Genomic DNA, 21,353 nt, shown 5'->3' on the forward strand with positions numbered 1-21,353 from the left:
CTTTGGCTTACTTTCTTTGCATGCCCCCCAAAACTTAATAAAGCAATTAATATTTGCTGCTTTTACATCAAGAATATCACCTTACATTTTTATAGCATTTTACTTTTCCAGGAAGCTCATGGCATGTACTGTATCCCTTAATTTTCAAAACTTCTATGACTTATATAGTTCAGTTCAGTTCAGTTCAGTCGCTCAGTCGTGTCTGACTTACTGCAACCCCATGAACTGCAGCACGCTTCCCTGTCCATCACCAACTCCCGGAGCCTGCTCAAATCATGTCCATCACGTTGGTGATGCCATCCAACCATCTCATCCTCTGTCATCCTCTTCTCCTTCTGCCTTCAATCTTTCCCACAATCAGGGTCTTTTCCAATAAGTCCGTTATTCGCATCAGGTGGCCAAACTATTGGGAGTTTCAGCTTCAGCATCAGTCCTTCCAATGAATGTTCAGGACTGATTTCCTTTAGGATGGACTGGTTGTATCTCCTTGCAGTCCAAAGGACTCTCAGGAGTCTTCTCCAACACCACAGTTCAAAAGCATCAATTCTTCTGTGCTCAGCATTGCTTAGAGTCCACTCTCACATCCATACATGACTACTGGAAAAACCATAGTTTTGACTAGACAGATCTTTGTTGGTAAAGTAATGTCCCTGCTTTTTAATATGCTATCTAGATTGGTCATAACTTTTCCTCTAAGGAGTAAGTGTCTTTTAATTTCATGGCTGCAGTCACCATCTGCAGTGATTTTGGAGCCCAAAAATTAAAGCCTGTCACTGTTTCCATTGTTTCCCCACCTATTTGTCATGAAGTGATGGGAACAGATGCCATGATCTTAGCTCTCTGAATGTTGAGTTTTAAGCCAAGCTTTTCACTCTTTCACTTTCATCAAGAGGCTCTTTCGTTCTTCTTTGCTTTCCACCATAAGTGTGGTGGCATCTGCATATTTGAAGTTACTGATATTTCTCTCAGCAACCTTGACTGCAGCTTGTGCTGCATCCAGTCCAGTATTTCACATGATGTACTCTGCATACACGTTAAATAAGCAGGGTGACAATATACAGCCTTGATGTACTCCTTTCCCGATTTGGAACCAGGCTGTTGTTCCATGTCCAGTTCTAACTGTTGCTTCTTGACCTGCCTATAGATTTATCAGGAGGCAGGTCAGGTGGTCTGGTAGTCCCATCTCCTAATTTTCCACAGTTTCCTGTGATCCACACAGTCAAAGGCTTTGGCGCAGTCAATAAAGCAGAAGTAGATGTTTTTCTGGAACTCTCTCACTTTTTCGATGATCCAGCGGATGTTGGTAATTTGATCTCTGGTTCCTCTGCCTTTTCTAAATCCAGCTTGAACATCTGGAAGTTCATGGTTCATGTACTGTAGAAGCTTGGCTTGGAGAATTTTGAGCATTACTTTGCTAGCGTGTGAGATGAGTGCAATTGTGCAGTAGTTTGAGCATTTCTTGGCATTGCCTTTCTTTGGGATTGGAATGAAACTGATCTTTTCCAGTCCTGTGGCCACTGCTGAGTTTTCCCGATTGGTTGGCATATTGAGTGCAGCACTTTCACAGCATCATCTTTCAGGATGTGAAATAGCTCCACTGGAATTCCATCACCTCCACTAGCTTTGTTCGTAGTCATGCTTCCTAAGGCCCACTTGACTTCACACTACAGGAGGTATGGCTCTAGGTGAGTGATCACATGATCGTGATTATCTGGGTCATGAACATCTTTTTTGTATAGTTCTTCTGTGTATTCTTGCCACCTCTTCTTAATATCTTCAGCTTCTGTTAGGTCCATACCATTTCTGTCCTTTATTGTGCCCATCTTTCCATGAAATATTCCCTTGGTATCTTAATTTTCTTGAAGAGATCTCTAGTCCTTCCCAGTCTATTGTTTTCCTCTATTTCTTTGCATTGATCGCTGAGGAGGCTTTCTTTTCTCTCCTTGCTGTTCTTTGGAACTCTGCATTCAAATGGGTATATATTTTCTCCTTTGCCTTTAGCTTCTCTTCTTTTCTCAGCTATTTGTAAGGCCTCATCAGACAATCATGTTGCCTTTTTGCATTTCTTTTTCTTGGCAATAGTTTTGATTACTGCCTCCTGTACAATGTCACAGATCTCCATCTACAGTTCTTCTACGGATGGAGATTCATACTATCTCCATTTTTTAAAAAAGGAAACTAAGGATGAAAAGTAATTTGCACAGGGGTTTTCCCTGGCAATCCAGTGGTTATGCCTTTGCCTTCCATTGCAGGGGGCTGTGGGCTGGATCCCTTGTTGGGGAGCTAAGATCCCACATGCCTCATGGTCAGAAAACCAAAACATAAAACAGAAGCAATACTGTAACAAATTCAACAAAGACTTAGAAAGGAAAGGTCCACATCAAAAACATCTTCAAAAAAAAGAAAAGAATTTGCTCAAAGTCACAGAGAAAAGTGTACATCAGAGCCCATAGCAGAATCTGAGCCTTTCCATACTCTTTGTGGAGTCACAGGACTGACAGTAACCATGTCACAGAATATAACATACGTGTAAGGGACAGAGCGGAAAGTAGCAGCTCTACTGAGCAGTCTTAGAGCACCCACCTTGCTCTATATGCTTACCTCTTGTTCTGCGATCCTTAATGCATTGTCTTGCCGAGCATCTTTGTCAGTCCTAGAGCTGGCAGGAGACTGAATTCGCTGGATTAGCCTCTGTTCACACTCCTCCAGGCGCAGCCGAATATTCTTCAGCTCTGAAATGTACATCTTGGCCACAGTTTCCTCTTTGTCCTCTGTGAATGCACAAGCACAGAAGACCATTAAGCACTACAACAGAGATCAGCAAACCTGGAAAAAACAGATTTACCCTGAGACAGTGTACCATTGGATCTACCAAAGCTGATACTCCATGAATGAAAGCAAGGCCTTATATGGGGAACCTTCTGCCTGTTCCCAAATTCCCTGCATTATATACTGATCTTTAAGGTCCAAAGCAGGTCAGGAAGCAACAGTTAGAACTGGACATGGGACAACAGACTGGTTCCAAATCAGGAAAGGAGTACGGCAAAGCTGTATATTGTCACCCTCCTTATTTAACTTATATGCAGAGTACATCACGAGAAACGCCGGGCTGGAGGAAGCACAAGTTGGAATCATGATTGCCGGGAGAAATATCAATAACCTCAGATATGCAGATGACACCACCCTTATGGCAGAAAGTGAAGAAGAACTAAAGAGCCTCTTGATGAAAATGAAAGAGGAGAGTGAAAAAGTTGGCTTAAAACTCAACATTCAAAAAACTAAGATCATGGCATCTGTTCCCATCACTTCATGGCAAATAGATGGGGAAACAGTGGAAACAGTGGCTGACTTTATTTTTCTGGGCTCCAAAATCACTGCAGATGGTGATTGCAACCATGAAATTAAAAGATATTTACTCCTTGGAAGGAAAGTTATGACCAACCTAGACAGAATATTAAAAAGCAGAGACATTACTTTGCCAACAAAGGTCCATCTAGTCAAGGTTATGGTTTTTCCAGTAGTCATGTATGGATGTGAGAGTTGGACTATAAAGAAAGCTGAGCGCTGAAGTATTGATGCTTTTGAACTGTGGTGTTGGAGAAGACTCTTGAGAGTCCCTTGGACTACTAGGAGATCCAACCAGTCCCTCCTAAAGGAGATCAGTCCTGGGTATTCATTGGTAGGACTGATGTTGATGCTGAAACTCCAATACTTTGGCCACCTCATGCGAAGAGCTGACTTATTGGAAAAGACCCTGATGCTGGGAAAGACTGAGGGCAGGAGAAGGGGACAACAGAAGATGAGATGGTTGGATGGCATCACCAACTCAATGGACATGGGTTTGGGTGGACTCCGGGAGTTGGTGATGGACAGGGAGGCCTGGCGTGCTGCGGTTCATGGGGTTGTGAAGAGTCAGACACGACTGAGAGACTGAACTGAAGGTCCAAATACATAATTTCCACAAGAAAACAGGATAGGTTTATTAGCAATAATGAATAAAATACAGCCTTTTCTTCCACGATCTGATTTTGAGAATTCAGCTCTATGAGTTATTTGCTATCTCAAGTTTTTCTAGCAATGTAAGTGGTAAAAAGGTGGTGATGATACTTTCTAGTTTATATGAAGGGTCGAGCAGCACCTTTCAGGGCTCTCATTCCACCTTTCCTCTCCCTCTTCCCAAGGCACACACCGTTCTCCATGGACTTCATCAGGTGCTGGAAATGGGTTTTACACGCCTCCACCTCCTCTTCCAAGCGAAGACGGTCAGCCACTGAGAAGAGGGCCGAATCACGACTCTCCTGCAGAAAGTCTTCATAGTGGGCCTGCAGATTCTTCATAACCTGGTGGTACTCCCCAGGTGCTGAGGAGCGGAGCTGCAGAGAAAAAAAACAGTGGACATTTCAAAGGAATGGAAATGTAATACAAAATAGTGCACAAACCATATTTATAAACATGTTTATTTTTCACAAATTGAATTTGTGCATGAAATCAGCATTCGGATCAAGAAGCAGAACATTATGAGCATCTCAGAAGCAGTCTGTGCCCTCTTGGATGTATACCTTAATGATGGCCAATACACCAGTGTTCCCCTATTCCTCACATTTATCCAAAAGGTTTTAGTTTCTAAGGTCCTCAAGCCCCTAACCCTGAAACAGTATCCCTGACTTCATTTCCCAGCAACTGGGTGAGTAGGAGTCTCACAGTAATAGAAAAAAACTTCCTGCTGAAAAAATAAAACTTGCCAATAGGCTATAAGCCTGGGTTAAAACTTCCACAATTACCTTTTCCAGATTCCAGGTCTTTACAAGGTCAAGGTCCTTCCTCAGATAGTTCCAGGAGATAAGGCTTTTGGTATTGACATGTAGTTGATGCCAAAGGGCCATCACCTTCTGATAAGATTGCTCCACCCTACAAACAACACAAAACCTGGCTATAGCTTTTCTTAGGCCTGAGATCTTCTAAGGGAAAAAATGTGATTGTCTCAGCAGAACTGAGCAGAGAAAGGCAACACGTCAAATATTAACAACACAGGAATGTTTAGACCTAAATTAATTGATATCTTCAAGCACATATTTAGTCATCTCATGAATGTTATGTGACTATATTGATAATATAATTATGAGAAGTCAGAGTGGAAAAGCAATGACAGACAAAAGAGAGACAAAATAACTCCATTTGAAATTGTTTAAAAATCACAACAATGCTTGGAAAGCAAATGTAGATTCATCCCTCCGTCGGTTTGCCCCCAAAGCACAGCGTGTCGGCTGAGCCAGTACCTGCTGGCCGTCTCCACGGCATCCTTATTGGGTGGGGGGATGAGGAAGCAGACTGACGGCACCATTGCCTCGTTCCCTGTGGGGCTGATCACTTTCCACTTGGTCCTCTGTGAGTTATCTTCCAATACACACTCATCATTCTTGCAAATAGTGATCTGAAGAGACAAATTTACAAGTTATTGCTAATGGATAAACAAACAACCTAGTATTACCTGGTGCCTGATCCCAAGGCTATGAAATCCTTAAAGAAAAATCATTTTGGAGATCTTTATCACCTAGGGAAACTTTCTGATTTTGACAAAAAGATAATGTATATAAATACACAACCCAGAGATGGTTGCAACATGAAAGAAATAAATGAAGCAAGTGTTTATTAAATGCCTGTTACAAGTCGAGTAACTCAAATATGACAGTTATATGGAGACTGTAAGAGCTCCGAGAGCAATCTCTCTGTATCCACAATGAACATGGTAAAAATTAAAGGGACATAATACAACTTTGCTTTTGTGATACTTCCACATCCTCCCTTCCTGTCACCCCACTCAAATCCCTGAAATGTTTAAGCATTTGAAATCATCAGCTCTTTCTCTTGGGAGACAGGTAACCAGTATTACTGGTTTCTGTCTAATTTATAGACAGAAATATTGAGACAAAGAAAAGCACAGGAAGAAGTCATTCGTTCTTTGGTATAACACATATTTATTGAGCCTACTATGTGCTTGGAAGTTTGCTAGGCCACTAGAGATACATATCCCACATATTCTGATGTGCTACTTGGTTACAAAACTGTGTGACAAACTCGGTTTACCAGGGAATGCATGGAAGGCAAAAGACCCGGTCTTCATTAGAGGGGTAAGAGATTATTCCAAGACTCTGAAGCCACATTAAGGAATTCAGACTTTCTGAAAAGAAATGGGGAAACTTCCCTGGTATTCCAGTGGTTAAGACTTTGTCTTCCAATGCAGGGAGTGCAGGTTCAATCCCTGGTCAGGATTGGAGCTAAGAGGCCACATGCCTCGTGGCCAAAAAACCAAAACATGAAACAGAAAAAAATACTGTAACAAATTCAATAAAGACTTTAAAAGTGGTCCATGTGGAAATAAAAATCTTAAAAAAGAAAATAAATAAGAACAAATGGAGAATTCTTGTAGGACTTATGCAGGGGAGTGATTTTTTTTTTTTTTTTTTTAAGATCATGCTGGTGGTAGGATAAAGAATACATTGAATGGGAGGCTGATGCAATAATACAAGTGGGTCTGATTTAGGTAGATGCAGCAGGGATAGAAAGAAGAATACTTAAGGAATATTTGTGTGTGTGTGTGTGTATATATGTGTGTGCTCAAGTCGTGTCCGATTCTTTGTGATCTCATGGACTGTAGCCGCCAGGTTCCTCTGTCCATGGGATTTTCCAGGCAAGAATATTGGAGTGGGTTGCCATTTCCGACTCCAGGGGATCTTCCTGGCCCAGGGATTGAACCCATGTCTCCTGCATTGGCAGGCAGGTTCTTTACCACTGCACCACCTGGGAAGCACAGTGAGGGGTGTTTCTTTACAAATGCTAACTTGGTAATCCTATCAGCTGTAGGAAAAGAAGAGAGGAGTCATGGATCTCTCTGGGGTACTAAAACCCCCATTTCTATCCACTCTTAGGCACCTGGGTAGATAACGATGTCGGTTACTGAGGCAGGGAGCAGGTCGGTTGTAGAGTTGAGGCTGAGGTTTTTAATGATAGCTCTGAGCACGTTTAGTTCTAACAGAACTCTTGTCATTTGACCTTCCTTACTCTCCTAACGCTAACTGAAGGCTCCCTTCTCCCTCATTTCCTTTTGGAGCAGGAGGCACCCTCCCCGCCTCCTCACCTCGATCTGCCTGTAGTCACAGATGGCCTTCACGGAAATGGTGCTCTTTAACATGTGGTCAGGACTGCGTGGCTTTAGCTGAACAATGGATTTTGATCTCCCAACAAGACTGGCAACGGAACTCTTGGATTGTATAAGCTGCTCCTTTTCATCCTACAAAATGAGAAGAAAACCAAAGAGACATTAATGTAGCTCCTCGGGAGACTGAGTCAACAAAGAAAACTGAGTGCTCCACTCCCTCTGAGAACGTCACTTCTCGGTTAAGTAGGGATCCTTGGTGGAGCCATCTTAGAAACACAGGGATAAAGAAGACAGGAGAAGATGCTTCTGTCTGCAACCAAGTGCATTTATACTCAAATTTTGCAGCTTTCTCCCTGTGCAGTTTTCAATGAACCATAAAGCCACATGCAAAAGCAAATAATAAATAAATAAAACAAAAAAGAATTTCTAGCTGCCAAATACAGCTAACAAAGGATTTTGCCAAATAAGGTTCAGAGAACATGGAAGTTAAAAACAATGATAATAACTAGGTTGTGGTTGTTATTATTATAATTCAATTTCTCACTGACAGAAGCCAGCTCTTGCCTCTCTGCTTAGGAGAAGTTAGAGTTATGCTCTTTTTTTTCTTTTTTAAATAATGTTATCTCCCAAGCTCTATTAGAAATATTTTACTTTCTTAGATTGAACCAAACTTTCTAGAGAAAGATCTTAGCTCTTCAACCAACAACCTATAAATCGAAGTTGTTGGTGAAGGTATTGTGATAAACAATTTAGGGTTTACCTTTTGGAGTCTTGCTGTGCTGTATTTATATAAATTTGATTGATTTGAAAGAGATCTCATGCAAAATTGAAACTCTCAAGTCTCTGCAAACCCAATTTTCTTAAAAATTAATGAACTTCTTGTCAACAAAATTGGTAGCAATCTACTACCAATTCCATTAGAGAGTAAAAGACAACCTTTATCTATTAACTAGGATGTTTTGAGCTCATTTTGATGTATTAAAAAGTCCCCAGAAGAGGGCTTTCTTGGGATGAAGTAGATGTGATGAGGGTAAAGAGTTAATAATGTTAAGAAATGCCATTAAAGAATTAAGAATATGCAGGTAGAGAAAAAGAAATGCTTAAACAAACTACCTGTGCCTGTCCCCGGGAGCATGATTGGAAGAAATACAACTTTAACTTATTAGTTAAGAGAGAGGAATGGAATATGTCAGGAAGACAGCCACATTGTTCCATTCTTGAGAGCTGGTCTACCCATTTCAGTTTCCTTGCAATAAAGATGTCAATTTCTGTCTAACCCACAGCCAAACATCTCAAGCTCCAGAGACCAAGTGCTCAGCATGGTACAAGGTCTGAAAAGAACCAGAAGCCATGACAGATGCTCCCGAACCTGACGGACAAGCAGCGGAGCAGACCCAGGTGACTCCATGCCCCGATGACGCCGCCAACTCGATGCCCCTGACCTGGAGAGGAGGGAGCAGAGCAGCGACCCTCGAGAAGAGGAGATAGCACAACACCTGCAGAGGAGTTACCCTACGACAGGAAGGTACTCTGTGGGAGGGAGGAGATAATAGCCAAGGATTATTATATTCCTCCTTCATACCTGATGTGCCTCCGAGAGACATTCTAGAGACATCGGAAAAGTCAGGTCTTTACCCTTCATTCCAAGTTAATTCAGTTCACAAATTATTTGCTCAGGTGAAACCACTGAGCCTAAATTCATTCATAGCTTTACAATACCTGAAAGTATTTTTTTTTCCATCAATTAATGTTCAAAAATTCCCAAGTCTCACCCATGCAAAAAAAAGAAAAAGAAAATGACACTGTTTTGGGTTATTCTGGTTCTCTTACTTATAACTTGTTACTGAAATGTGAGACTCCCCTTGGCTTCTCACAGAGGAAAAGTAATTTCCCTATTAAATACATACTTCCATCTTAATTTGAGATGTAGTTTGAGCCCCATCTTGTCAACTATATAATATATGCTTAGTAAGTAATCTGCTGCTGACTTTTACTACTGACACTACTGAAGGAATAGTTCATTGTATAACATAAACTTGATTTGGATTAAATCCTGCATGCAAAACTATTTTTAAAAAGTTAATACTGCTACATAAATAAACTGGATAGATACTGTATTACATCTAAATAAGATATTAATGTTTCAAATATCTCATTGTTACCAAAAGAAAATTTCCAAAGGAGGAAAAAATTGGCTCAGGTCTAGTTCATTGGTATTTTAATTCTCTTTGCACGAGAGAGTGAAAAAGAATTTGGTGTCAGCTGATCCCATCAACACCATTTTTCATGCTCTACACCCCATCTTTGGCTCCAACTACTGAATTAGAATAGGAACAATGCAAAGAAACAGTGATGAACACCATGTGGCCAGGGGGACCTGGCTAGGCCCTCACTGCAGGAGCATACCCAAAAGACTCTTATTAGCAACTTCTTTAAGAAAAGAGAAAAAGAACCACATTGATTAAACTCCAATCGAATGTGAGCCAAACTTTACAGCAATGACCCGCAGCCCTGGCGCTTTCAAGGATATGAACAGCAGCAGCTGACAGGGTTTACCCTGCTTCCCAGAAGCAGTCATCCCACTGATGCAACACCCACCATGGAGTCCTGCAGCAGGTCCTCCAGGCGGGATAAGCTGGTGCTGTGGTCACAGGAATACTTCCGTTTGATGGAATCTTGGAGGTTCCTCAAGAATGACTCCAGGTCTCGAGCGTCACTGAAGAACTGCAGGGATAAGAGGGAAGGGTACCTGGTGCTCAGTGCATCATTATACCAAGATGGAGAAAGAGCAACCTGACTGTGCCGGTTGATTAGGCAGTCCTGGATCACAAAGGCCACGCCAGGGAAACAGCAGGGCTGGCTGCCACGAAGTCCACTGAACCCAATACAAGAGTTAGTCTGCCTCACCCTTCAGAAACCACTGCTCTTTCTCCTTGTGCCCTGGCTGGTGACAGCACTTGACTGTCAGGTCTATTTTATGAAAAGCCTAGAGGCTGAGTGATCACGTGTTTCAATTTACTGATATGATTACAAAATGATCAGGAAGCTTATTTAATCAGCAGCAAATCCAAACAGAGATAATGGCTTATTTCCTCCTCCCACCCTCACCTGGAAACAAGCATATGTTCTTGATGTGGTGATAGACTGATGAAGAAAAAAAAAAAATGGTTCTGCTATTTTACAGCCCCTTCCATCAGGAGGTGGAGTCTATTTTTATCCCCCAGCAAAGCCCTCCCCAAGCTGGGCTTGCTTTAGCCAATGGCACATTAATACATGTCACAGCAGAAAAAAGTACTTGTGTACTGGGACACGCTTTCTCTGGCTGCTTGTGGAACACAGCTACTCCTTCCCACTCCAGTTTACTTTTTGTTTCCCTGCTACCTTCTACCCCTGAAGTCATTCTATTAACTGTCATGTGCCACTTGAGCCTCCAAGAAAATCAAAAACAGGCAGAAAAAATTTTTAAAAGGATCCAGTAGGATAGCCTACTGGATGCTAGAGACTTGCATACTGACTTGTCACCCCAGTCTGCTGTCTGACATGGGAGTGACACAATTCAGGACCAACCAGCCCCCAGCCTGCCTGCCAACTGCCTGTAGCCAGTTGCACCCAGGCAGGATGAGAAAAAATCTTCAGCTGAGCCTAGCCCAAACCACCAAACCAGAGTCTCTCGAGCTGACTAATGGTTGTTGCTCTAAGCAACTAACTTTTGGGGTCATGGTTTGTGTAGTAAAGATTCACTGACACAGATGTGTTTTTAACCTCACCCAATCTGTGTGCCTGCTTGCAGGCACATGCCAGCACAGGCAGTCACACTTACAGTCTCTTGCCTGAATGAAAAAAGGTATCCCCTCTGATGCTCGTTCACGCGCGCACACACACACACACACACACACAGCCCAGGTACCTGAAAATAAGCAGTATTCTCTTTCACGTGCTGCTCAACACACAAGCACAGCTGCTTCATCCACTGCAGCTGGGACTGGACAGCGGCGCTGTAAGCCTGCAACGACCAGGCACACGGACAGAAGGGCACGAGTTTAACAGACCTGCCACATATGTGCGAGGCACTCTTCCATCTACACTTCCGCTAGTGCCAGAGGCCAACAGAGGATACATGAGACACTTGGCTGGCATCAGCTCAAAGCTCCCCACAAAAAAGAGGCCTGTCTTTTATCCAACGTGGTTTTGCTAGCAGAGGTTACATAGAAAAGGCCTCGTCTACGCTCAGTTGCAACTAAATGATGGGGGCAGCAAACGCCAGGTCTAAGTCAATCCCTCTGCTGTTTCTGCTGCCTCTTCCCTGGCCACAGGCACCACACCAAGAAGCAGGATATGTTTAGACAGTTCTGTGAAAAAATATGGTTCAGGTCACTTTCCCCATGAAGTCAGGAGTTGATATCACTTCTGGTGTTTCTCAGTGTCCTCATTAGACTATTATCACAACTCTCTGCCGTCTTTAGGGGGCTGGGGTTAAAGGGAGAAGACCAAAGATGCATGATCCTTGATGCTTCCTCCAGGCCCCTCAGCAGAGCTAAGTCTTTGATGTGAGCACTTGTATAATTACAACCTCTGTGCACTTCACCCTCACACCGTCAAGTCACACGCACCTCCACAGTCTGCTTGGCGGGGTGGTTCTCAAGGGACAGTAGCTCGGCTGTATCTTGTAGAGACCGAAACACGTCCTGTTTCTCCTCTAGTTCCATTGTCAGCTCCTGAAAATTGAATTCAGCTTTATTCAATAGGTGCTATTAAGGAAGGAGTAGAAATAAAGAAAAGGCTGTGTTCCCTACCCTACTTTACAGAAGCCCGCAGCCCAGGGTTAGTGCCAAAATGAGATGCATGAACGGTATGTGCCAGAGGATTTCAGAGAAGAGCAAAAATGCTGGAATCACTGGAGAATGACTCACAGCAGATACGGGACCTGAGCCAGATGTGAGTAAGCAGGGGAACACAGGAGAGGCTGAAGGCAAGAAAGGAGGGAACGTGGCTGGAGTGGAGGGTTCACGTCAGCACCCACCGACACAGCACGTGATCCACACAGCTGACTGGCTGGCTCTAGGTTCTGTTAACACTCTAGGCCCCAGTTCAGAGGCCAGCTCTTCTGTGCCGCTGGGTACTGACCCTTGCTATCAGACTTGACCTCTTCTCCCTGACGCTCTCTGAGCACTTTCCTTATGTCTCCATATAGCCTAAGTTTCGTTCTTACCGATTATTTACTGTGTTACAGTATCGTTTCTCCCTTACTTCAGAAGAATCATACTTCAGAGAATTCAGAATTTATAAGTAGCCAAGAATACACCTCAGGTAAACAATAGTAAGCCTTGTACTATATTCGCTCGCTAAATGTTACTTAGCCTTTTATACAACCCTTTGAAGTGTCACTATTATCCCATTTTACAGAGGTCCCGGGAGAGTAAATGACTTGCCACGGTCACAGAGCTAACAAGCAGAGGAATAAGAATTTCAATTAAGGTCTATCTCATTCCAAAGTCTATAACCTTGACCACAAAGTTAAATTGCTTCTAAAATGATTCAATTTGTAGACTGCTGCTCTCGTCACCCAAGACACTGCCTTTCTAACTACATTCCAAATAAATTCATTCTAGAGCTTGATTTCCCCTCTCCCCACATACACTCTCTCACAGGAACAGATGGATTAAGCAGGGTCCCTATTCTAACCAGCAAAACACAAATCCCGAAACCCAGGCTCTCAGACCAGCCCCTCTGGCTCCTTCCGCTGCTGTTACCGAATATGACAGGTCTGTTGTGCCAGACTCACAGAGAAGTAGTTTTTCTTGGCTGAGATGTTGGGATTGTTGTCACTCCAGTCATATGCTAGTTCCTCCTCCTCCTTCTCATTCAACCAGATCAACTCAGCTGTAGCTCTCGAGACAAATTTATGTAGGCTCTGAAGGTGCCTCATCCGGAAGCTAGAAGTTTCCTAGATAAAGGAAGGATTACAAGGTTAGACTGTCAGCCTTTCATCTATAGAATATAGCACATTTGACATCAAAGCAAAGAATAGCTGAGGAAATGAATTTAGTGCTGCTTTTTAAATCTCTGGGTGTTTCTCTGCAGTTTTAAATTTAGTACAAGTTTGCTATGGGACTCCCCTGTCAGTCCCAGCTGGAAGTGAGAACATGCCAGTCCTGTGTGGGGCTTCGTGGATGAGGACGACCCTGGGCTGGTCCTGCTCTGCACAATCTCGGAAGACAAGAATGAAGAGCAAACAGAAGAGGGGTCCCTGCCCTGTCAGTCTCAAACTTTGAGTTTTGATGGCTCAAGAGCACCCATGGCCACTGCTTTGGTGAAGCATAATAACTAGGATCAGCTCTACTAAAAAGTTTCTGGGGCAGTGGTTTCTAACCCAGGAAGAAAACTGAGAAAAATGTCATGATACATATGAACAACTGCACAGGAAACAAGATAACCTAATAAATAGAAAACCAAAACAGGCCCAAACCAAGAGCCTTCTGAATTAGGGAACCACACGCTCCATGAACAGAACAAAACAGAGTTAGTCAAAACTCACCTTCAATTTACAATACTGTGTCTCCAGCTTTCCAAGAGTTTCAACATAACTGGTATGGAAATTTTGGGACATTTTTCCCTGATAAGAAAAGAATGAGATAAAAATATATTAGAGAAAAAATAAACTATACTATGGTATGATTTCAACTATATAAATATTATGTCTGCACACAGACAGAGATTAGTTACTCTGAGAAAACAGAAGTTTGGACAGTGCATCTCTGGGTGAGATTTGACAGCTCAGAGCAGCAATGAGTGTGGACAGCCTGGCAGAGTGAGCACACCTCACAGAGCTCATGGTCTTCTCCAGTAATTCTGGGAGGTTTCTAAGCAAAACTATGCCTGCGGATTCCTCAACCTACTTAGATGCTTTTGGAAGAGACTTGAAATTTAAAATGGGAGAACACCAAAGAGTGAGGGAGAGGAGAGACTGAGGAAACAGTTTTGCTTACCAGCTCTCTACTGCAGGTAGACGGGCAGTGGAAAGAGCATAAACTTTTGGATCCAAGGGCCTGAGTTTGGAAATTGTATTCGCTACTTACTAATTTTGACCTTAGCTTTCAGTATCACTGTTCTTTTTAGTAAAACGGGGTTTATAAAAACACCTTTCCTGCAACATTATTTCAAAAAAGCAAGAGATACTTCATGTGCAAAAGGGACCTGCGGTCAGGTTTCATGACAGGGGTAGCTGCACTGTCTACTGCTCCATCGCACAGCCCCCCAGCTGCCCGTAACGGACTCTGAGTGCCTCGCACCTCGTACAGCCTGGCCTCCTTGACGCTTGAGCCCAGTTCTTCCACGCTGGCATGGATGTGCTGCTGTGTTTCCAGCTGCAGCTCTACACTAGGCAGGTCATTGCCCCACTCTGCTCGCTCCAGTTTCATCTGGGAAAAAAAATTTATGAATATAATTTATTGCTAAGTTGGCAGAAAATGAAAACTGTCAGCATCAGTTTGGACAACATGGCTGTGGAGAGGAGACTGACAAAAAGGACATCTAAACCATCTTCATCTTGGCCTCTTACAGGAAAGTACGTTATGACGTACCCTCAAGGAGCTGGAGGATAAACCCCATCCCTAAAAGCAGCAACAGCAGCCTTTTGTGGATGCATGATGGAAATACATCCCTGAATTTGCCAACAAGAAAGGTGTCCCCACAGGCTGGAAGGCTTAACTTTATAGTTTAGGCATTTCCCTTTATGGAGTCTCTTCATTTCACAATCAGAATGGAGATAAGAAATGAATATCCATAAATACTAAGCTCCATTCATGTCATCAACTATTGGCTAAAGGAAGGTAATTGTAAAAGAGCTTGTCTTTGAGTTTATTTCTTGGTACAGGGGGAATCTATCATCAGAAGATGGGAAGAATTTCATAGAAAACAAAAGGGTTAGAGGGTAAGAGGACGATGTCAAACTTGAACCGTTATCCTAGAATACATGTGAATACTGCCCCTTAGAACTGTGACAGAGCAGTCTTGCTTACACTTCAGAGTTGACACAAAAACAACAGTGAAGCAGCAGCTCCTCTGCAATGAGGGAACTTTAGAAAAGATAACTGAGGTTTACAGACTTGGCAACCTCTCCCGCCAGCTCCCACAGAGAGCACAGTCAGCTGAAGGGAAGAGCTCCGTGAGGGCTTCAAATCAGAAAAGCCAATGCATTTAAGCCTTCCCTGGTGGCTCAGACAGTAAAGCATCTGCCTACAATGCAGGAGACCTGGGTTCAATCCTTGGGTCGGGAAAATCCCCTGGAGAAGGAAATGGCAACCCACTCCAGTATTCTTGCCTGGAAAATTCCATGGACAGAGGAGCCTTGTAAGCTACAGTCAGTGGGGTTGCAAAGAGTTGGACAGGACTGAGTGACTTCACTTTCACTTTCATGCATTTAAGATGGGATTTTGATGACTGGAACTGATCTTATTCTTTCAAAATTTAATACAGAAAGGGGCTTGGGAACTAGGCAGCAGCGATAATTAAGGGAATCTATACAAGGGGCACAGAGCAACCTGACCCTCTTAGACAAGTGCTGGGTTCAAGGAACTTCAGTGTGCTGCGTAAGTATTTGGAATGTACACCCACCTGCATTTCTTCTACCCAAGACAGTAGTTCATACACAAATCGAAGGTTTCCTTCATCTTCAGAGGAGGAGATGGACACAAGTTCAGCCCGAGTCATGGGCTTTCGGAACCAGGAGGTAGACGAAGAATGGGTTCCTTTGGTCAAGGGTTCTGCCTTCAGATGAGCAGTGGTTAAAGTAGAGGGCGGAGCCAACTCAAGGGAGGTGAAGTGGCCCTTGCGGTACAAGTTCGTGCACTCCAGACGCAGCGTGACCAGCTCGTCCTGCAGACGCATGACCCTGGAACGCAAGGGGGAGAAAACGTCACACGCATACTGTGCTTTTTAAGGCAAAAATTTCCCTACCTATTTGACAAGGATGAGGTGAAAATAAAGATGAGATCATCTTAGGGAAACTGTTTTAAAAAGAAAAAGGGTTCCGTGAATGCAAGGCGGTGTTATGTCCATCTTCATGGTTCAGACTCATCTTTGAGGCAAGTGCCAAGTTACAGTGTTAACTGGAGGGAAGCAAATCAAAACCAGTGTCTACAATTCCCGGATGATAGAACAGAATAAACCATGAACTGAAGGGTCAAAAGATGTAGCTCTCAGTCTCAGCTGTGTACAAAGACCCTCATCCCCGCCAGGTGTGTTGGGTTCTCCTCTATGAAAGTTGACATTGAATCGCTCCAGCAGTTCTAAAGCAGACGTGGTCCCATAGTGCTGCAGGTCCCTCTGAAGTATGTGGGGATGTTATAAGATGCCACACACAAAGATTAGGGAATCCTTCAGGTACTTAGTGGGCAGGGCCTAGAATAAAGGAAACCTGCTTCTACCATGAGAACTTTCCTGCCTCAAATACCTGTAGCATCCCTACTGAGACACTGATCCCTAACGTCCAGGTTGTAAGATTTAGTGCCCAACTCTTCATATCTGAGAACCGGTAGTGATCAGGCCCTCTGTTTGAGCCCCACGTCGCTCACCTAAAAGCCAGCTCTTCTAGCTGGTAGTAGTTCTCATCTCGTAGGATTTGGAGATCCACCTGCAGCTGTCTGATGAGACCTTCACACTCCTGAATGTACATGATGACATCTGACTCACACTGCACTGGCTGCCCTGACTCCAGGTGAGCAGCATCCTGAGAGAGAAAGGGAGAGTAAGAGGGGGATAGCTCCCTCCGCTCTCACCCACTTGGACCCAGGGAGCCAAGGGGTCCACTGCAATTCCAAGACAAACGAAGCTGGATCCTTCAACTGTTGACTTTAACCATTACAGCACAGGCTGAGGAGTAGAAAACATGTGACATGAACATGTGAGATAAAACAGTCAGACTTACAGCCTGCAGTGTATTTTTAGCTAGTGTCAGTTTTTCTTCACAGCTCAGAGCACCATTCTGGATTTTGTTTGCAATCTGTAGCAGCAATTCCAGCCTAAAATAATAAGGTGAAAACCAGAGTCAAGGGCAGGGCTCAAACCAGCCCAGTTAGTGATGCCAGATCCCCTCCAGGCTCTGGACCTACCTCTCTACAGCTGGCCGAAGTGATTTCTCTCGCTCCAGCATCTCAATGATGAGTTTTCCCCACTCTTCTTCCACATCATTAGGGTGATAACCTTGAGGCAGTTTAATTCGGCCAAATTCAATCCATACCTAAAAACAAAACAGAGATACTCTTTTAGTCCAAAAACACAGCCATGCCCTCGGGCCCCCATTTTAATTTATGCCTCGTCCATCACTTCTTGCTTCTTTTCCCAGCCATTCAGCAAATTTTCCCACTGCCTAATAAGAGATGACAAGTGAATATTTTAGCAGTACTTCACCTTCAAGTGAGAACAAAAAAGTCACCTCTAAAATAGGGACCAATTGCTTGAAATCCTTCCATTTCTTACACATTTTCCATAAATCCTCCTGTCCTCTATCCCCACTGTGGAAATGCCCATCTCCACAACTTCAAATTCTCTAGGAAACAAAATGTGAAGGGAAGCCTCTTTTCTTTCTTTCTATCTGAGAGAAAGAATTAGTCTTCCTCTGAGAAATAGGAAAACATCCATAAAACTCCAGATTTCTGAATCAATGTGTGCCACTTTCCAATAGGTCCTTGGAAAAACAGTGATGGCAGATACTTCCCCTTTACTGTAAATTTCTAAGAGCAGCCTGAGAGTGATGCTCAATTTGTCACCCTGAGAATAATGCTATTAACAAAGGTTTGGAAGAAGATGCAGGGAACAAAGTAACAAAGGGCGTGCCAGCAAACCCCAAGTCTCAGCAAAGGATAAGCTTCCTTACCTCTAATAATTTATATAATTCCTCAATTCTTCCTTTTTCTCTCTCCTTGGCCAGAATTTCTGTTTCTTTGAAGTGTATGTATTGATTATAAAGTGCCTACAAAATTAATATTTGGTGAATGAATGCAAACATCCTAGTTTTCATACAACCTCACCCAGGAGCCAGCAGCAACAAGCTCTAAGACTTACTCCCCAGAGTGAATTAATGAAAAAAGATTTAAGTCCATAACTTTACCTTTAGTTCAACAGGGTTCTGGGGAAAGGATTTATCTGACATCAGAATTGTGTGCTGTTTGATCCAGGGAATGAGGGAGTCCACTCGGCTTTGGTATTCTTGCCACCTGGCGTCCACTTCCTATTGCCAAAATGTAGACACCACACACGCCCTGATTAGCAGTGTGCAAGAAAAGCTCAGGAGAAAGTAGCTCAGGCCACTCCAAACCACATAAAGCCCTTTCCTTTAATTATTGACATAGACACAGCTGCTCAGTTTAACACTTAGAGTCCCAGTTTCAAAGCTGCTCAAGGACTCTCAAGATGGGATTTAATTTCCTGTCATCTAGAATAGCCTATGCTGGACACTACAAAATTAGCACTATCTACATTCATTCTCATGGACCAAGGACAGCAGCCACGTATAAAGATGATGTGGATTCTGTCTGCTCTGTACAAAAGTGCTCTGTACACACTGAGGGCTGAAGAAACATAGTCTAATCAATACACTCCACCCAAACCCATCACAGCCAGAAGGTATTTTAGGAAAGTGTTCTTTTACCGTAGCACTGATCCCTTCTCCACCCTCCGGGACTTTAGGGAAGGCATCATAAATTGAAGACACATAAGTGATTACAGACTTCTCATCTGGAGATGGCACATCCACATCTGAGAGACAAAGGGCAAGAAATCTGTTAGAACAACAGAACCCGCCAGGGAAGAAATAATGAATGTATGTCAAACACTGCCAACTCCAGCTAGCTCTCACCTTCTGCATCCAGAAGCCGGGTAACGCCTAGTCTTTCCGCTACTTCGAATGCCTGTTCCAGATTCTCTCGGTTGCTCTGGATCTGTACCCTCTCCATATCTACCAGATCAGGTCTGCAAAAGTCCACCGAGACACATGAAATGCCCCCAGCTACAAGCACATGGGAAGTCATACAAAGAAACCCTCTTAAAAGCACTCAGAGCTGAAAAACACTGGATAAGTTAGAGAGCAAGAGGTTTAGAGGAGCACTAGTCACCTGTTAATCACACTCCAGGAACCCAGGGCTCCCTAATTCTAAACTTACAGGATGGTAGGTTTGCTGGATTTCAAGGGAAAGGTATCAATTTTCCCAATGCGTGGCTATGACCACTAGGAGTATAATAATATTGATTTTTGTCATTCAAAATTCCTATTTTCCTCACCTACTCCAAGCAAGTCCTCACTTCAGGCCCTTTGCAATTGTTATTTCCTCCAAGTGAATCCTGCTGACCCTAGAGGCCTACATGGCCCACTCCTCATCCATGACTCTGCTCTAATATCCTCATCAGAGAGGCCACCACTGACCACCCTGCCCAAAACACCACAACCCCCATCACTCTCTTCCCTCCACTGCCCTCACCCCTGTATGACAGTATACACTTATGCATTTATTGCCTATTTTCCCCATTGAAAAGTAAGCTCTATGAGGGGAAGAATTTAGCTGCTTCTTTCACTGCTATATGAGCCCAGTGCTTAGAATAGAAGGAGTTCAGTACATATTCCTTTTTTATATTTAAAAAAAAATGAATCAGAGCCTTGTCTGTCAGCTGAGAGGAAATGTGGCATTATAACTAATTACAAGAAAGAGATGAGAAGCAGCCTCTCCAGGTCCTTGAGGCTCCACTGTATTTACCTGTATCGGTGAATAAGTGCATTAAACATCTTCCCATCACTCCAGCAGGAGGAAAAGTTGGTGCATTTGATTCCTGTGTAACCAGCTGTCACCTTCTGGGTCCACAGGAGCAGTTTCTCCTTAGCTGACATGTCCCCTGATTCTCCACTAATGTAGATGTCAGAGATCTGTCAAAAGATAGGACATGAAGTAATTTAGGATAAATAAGATGAAGCCTTTTAACCTTTTCTTCATACATGATGGCTCTTAGAAGGAGATCCAAGGCTGGCATCAGTTCAGATGAAAACTCCCAACATATACTCATTCTGTCTGGTAGTCAAAGAAATGCAAATTAAAGCTATGACAGGTCATTTTTTTCACCTGTCAAATTAGGAAAGTTTTTATTTTGTAATGATACTGGTCATTATTGGAGAGAATATCTAAAATTGGGTATTCTCATGATATTGCCACTAGTGGGAGTATAAAGGGCATAAACTGCCTCTGGAGGGCAGTTTTTAAATAAGTCTTAAAATATACATATATTTGATAGCAAGTTATCAGAGAAATGTGCAAAAAAATTTATACACAAATGTTTATCAAGACCAAAAGAAAGATAACAAAAGCAAAACAAACAACTGGGACTATATCAAACTAAAAGACTTCTGCACAGCAAAGGAAACCATCAACAAAATGAAAAGGCAACCTATAGGATGGAAGAAAATATTTATAAATCCTATACCTGATAAAAGATTAATCTCTAAAATATGAACTCACTGAATTCAATAGCAAAGAAACAACCCAATTTAAAACTGGACAGAAGATCCAACTAGACATTTCTCTAAAGAGAACATACAAGAGGTGCATAAAAAGGTATTCAACATCACTAATCAGTAGGGAAATGCAAAATAACACCATAATGAGTTATCACCTCACACCTATTAGAATGGCTGTCATCAGAAACAAGTAAACAAGTGCTTAAACAAGGAGAACAAGTGTTTGTGAAAATGTGCTGCAAAGGGAATCCTTGTGCACTCATGGTGGGAATGTAAATTGGTACAATCATTCTGGAAAACAGTATAGTGGTACAAAACAGAACTACCTTATGAACCAACAATCTTACTTCTGGGTATACATCCAGTAAAAGTGAAAGTCACTCAGTCATGTCTGACTCTTTGCGACCCCATGGACTATATAGTCCATGGAATTCTCCAGGCCAGAATACTTGAGTGGGTGGCCTTTCCCTTCTCCAGGGGATCTTCCCAACCCAGGGATCAAACCCAGGTCTCCTGCATTGCAGGCAGATTCTTTACCATCTGAGCCATCAGGGAAGCCCAACAATACTGGAATGGGTAGCCTATCCCTTCTCCAGTGGATCTTCCCAACCCAGGAATCGAACCAGGGTCTCCTGCATTGCAGGCAGATTCTTTAAAAACTGAGCTGTCAGGGAAGTCAGGGATACATCCAAGGGAAAT

At 43.0% G+C, this 21,353-nt stretch overlaps 1 protein-coding gene across 10 annotated transcripts in view; it reads right to left on the minus strand.

Moving 5' to 3' along the window:
- Window positions 1-21,353, minus strand: part of MACF1 (microtubule actin crosslinking factor 1) — a 333,835-nt gene that overhangs the window by 139,737 nt on the left and 172,745 nt on the right. For all 10 annotated transcript variants that reach the window (XM_061122317.1, XM_061122312.1, XM_061122316.1 and 7 more), the window contains 20 exons: window positions 19,903-20,069; window positions 19,011-19,123; window positions 18,804-18,910; window positions 18,264-18,383; window positions 18,030-18,125; window positions 17,266-17,393; window positions 17,082-17,175; window positions 16,729-16,883; window positions 15,770-16,046; window positions 14,446-14,574; window positions 13,692-13,769; window positions 12,939-13,100; window positions 11,767-11,871; window positions 11,064-11,159; window positions 9,755-9,880; window positions 7,136-7,288; window positions 5,277-5,431; window positions 4,782-4,908; window positions 4,190-4,373; window positions 2,602-2,771 (listed from right to left, as the gene is read on the minus strand). In XM_061122317.1, the coding sequence (XP_060978300.1) occupies window positions 2,602-2,771; window positions 4,190-4,373; window positions 4,782-4,908; window positions 5,277-5,431; window positions 7,136-7,288; window positions 9,755-9,880; window positions 11,064-11,159; window positions 11,767-11,871; window positions 12,939-13,100; window positions 13,692-13,769; window positions 14,446-14,574; window positions 15,770-16,046; window positions 16,729-16,883; window positions 17,082-17,175; window positions 17,266-17,393; window positions 18,030-18,125; window positions 18,264-18,383; window positions 18,804-18,910; window positions 19,011-19,123; window positions 19,903-20,069 (2,742 nt within the window). The remainder of the gene's footprint in view (window positions 1-2,601; window positions 2,772-4,189; window positions 4,374-4,781; window positions 4,909-5,276; window positions 5,432-7,135; window positions 7,289-9,754; window positions 9,881-11,063; window positions 11,160-11,766; window positions 11,872-12,938; window positions 13,101-13,691; window positions 13,770-14,445; window positions 14,575-15,769; window positions 16,047-16,728; window positions 16,884-17,081; window positions 17,176-17,265; window positions 17,394-18,029; window positions 18,126-18,263; window positions 18,384-18,803; window positions 18,911-19,010; window positions 19,124-19,902; window positions 20,070-21,353) is intronic.

This window comes from Dama dama, chromosome 20, assembly GCF_033118175.1.
Source record: "Dama dama isolate Ldn47 chromosome 20, ASM3311817v1, whole genome shotgun sequence".
NCBI lineage: Eukaryota > Metazoa > Chordata > Mammalia > Artiodactyla > Cervidae > Dama > Dama dama.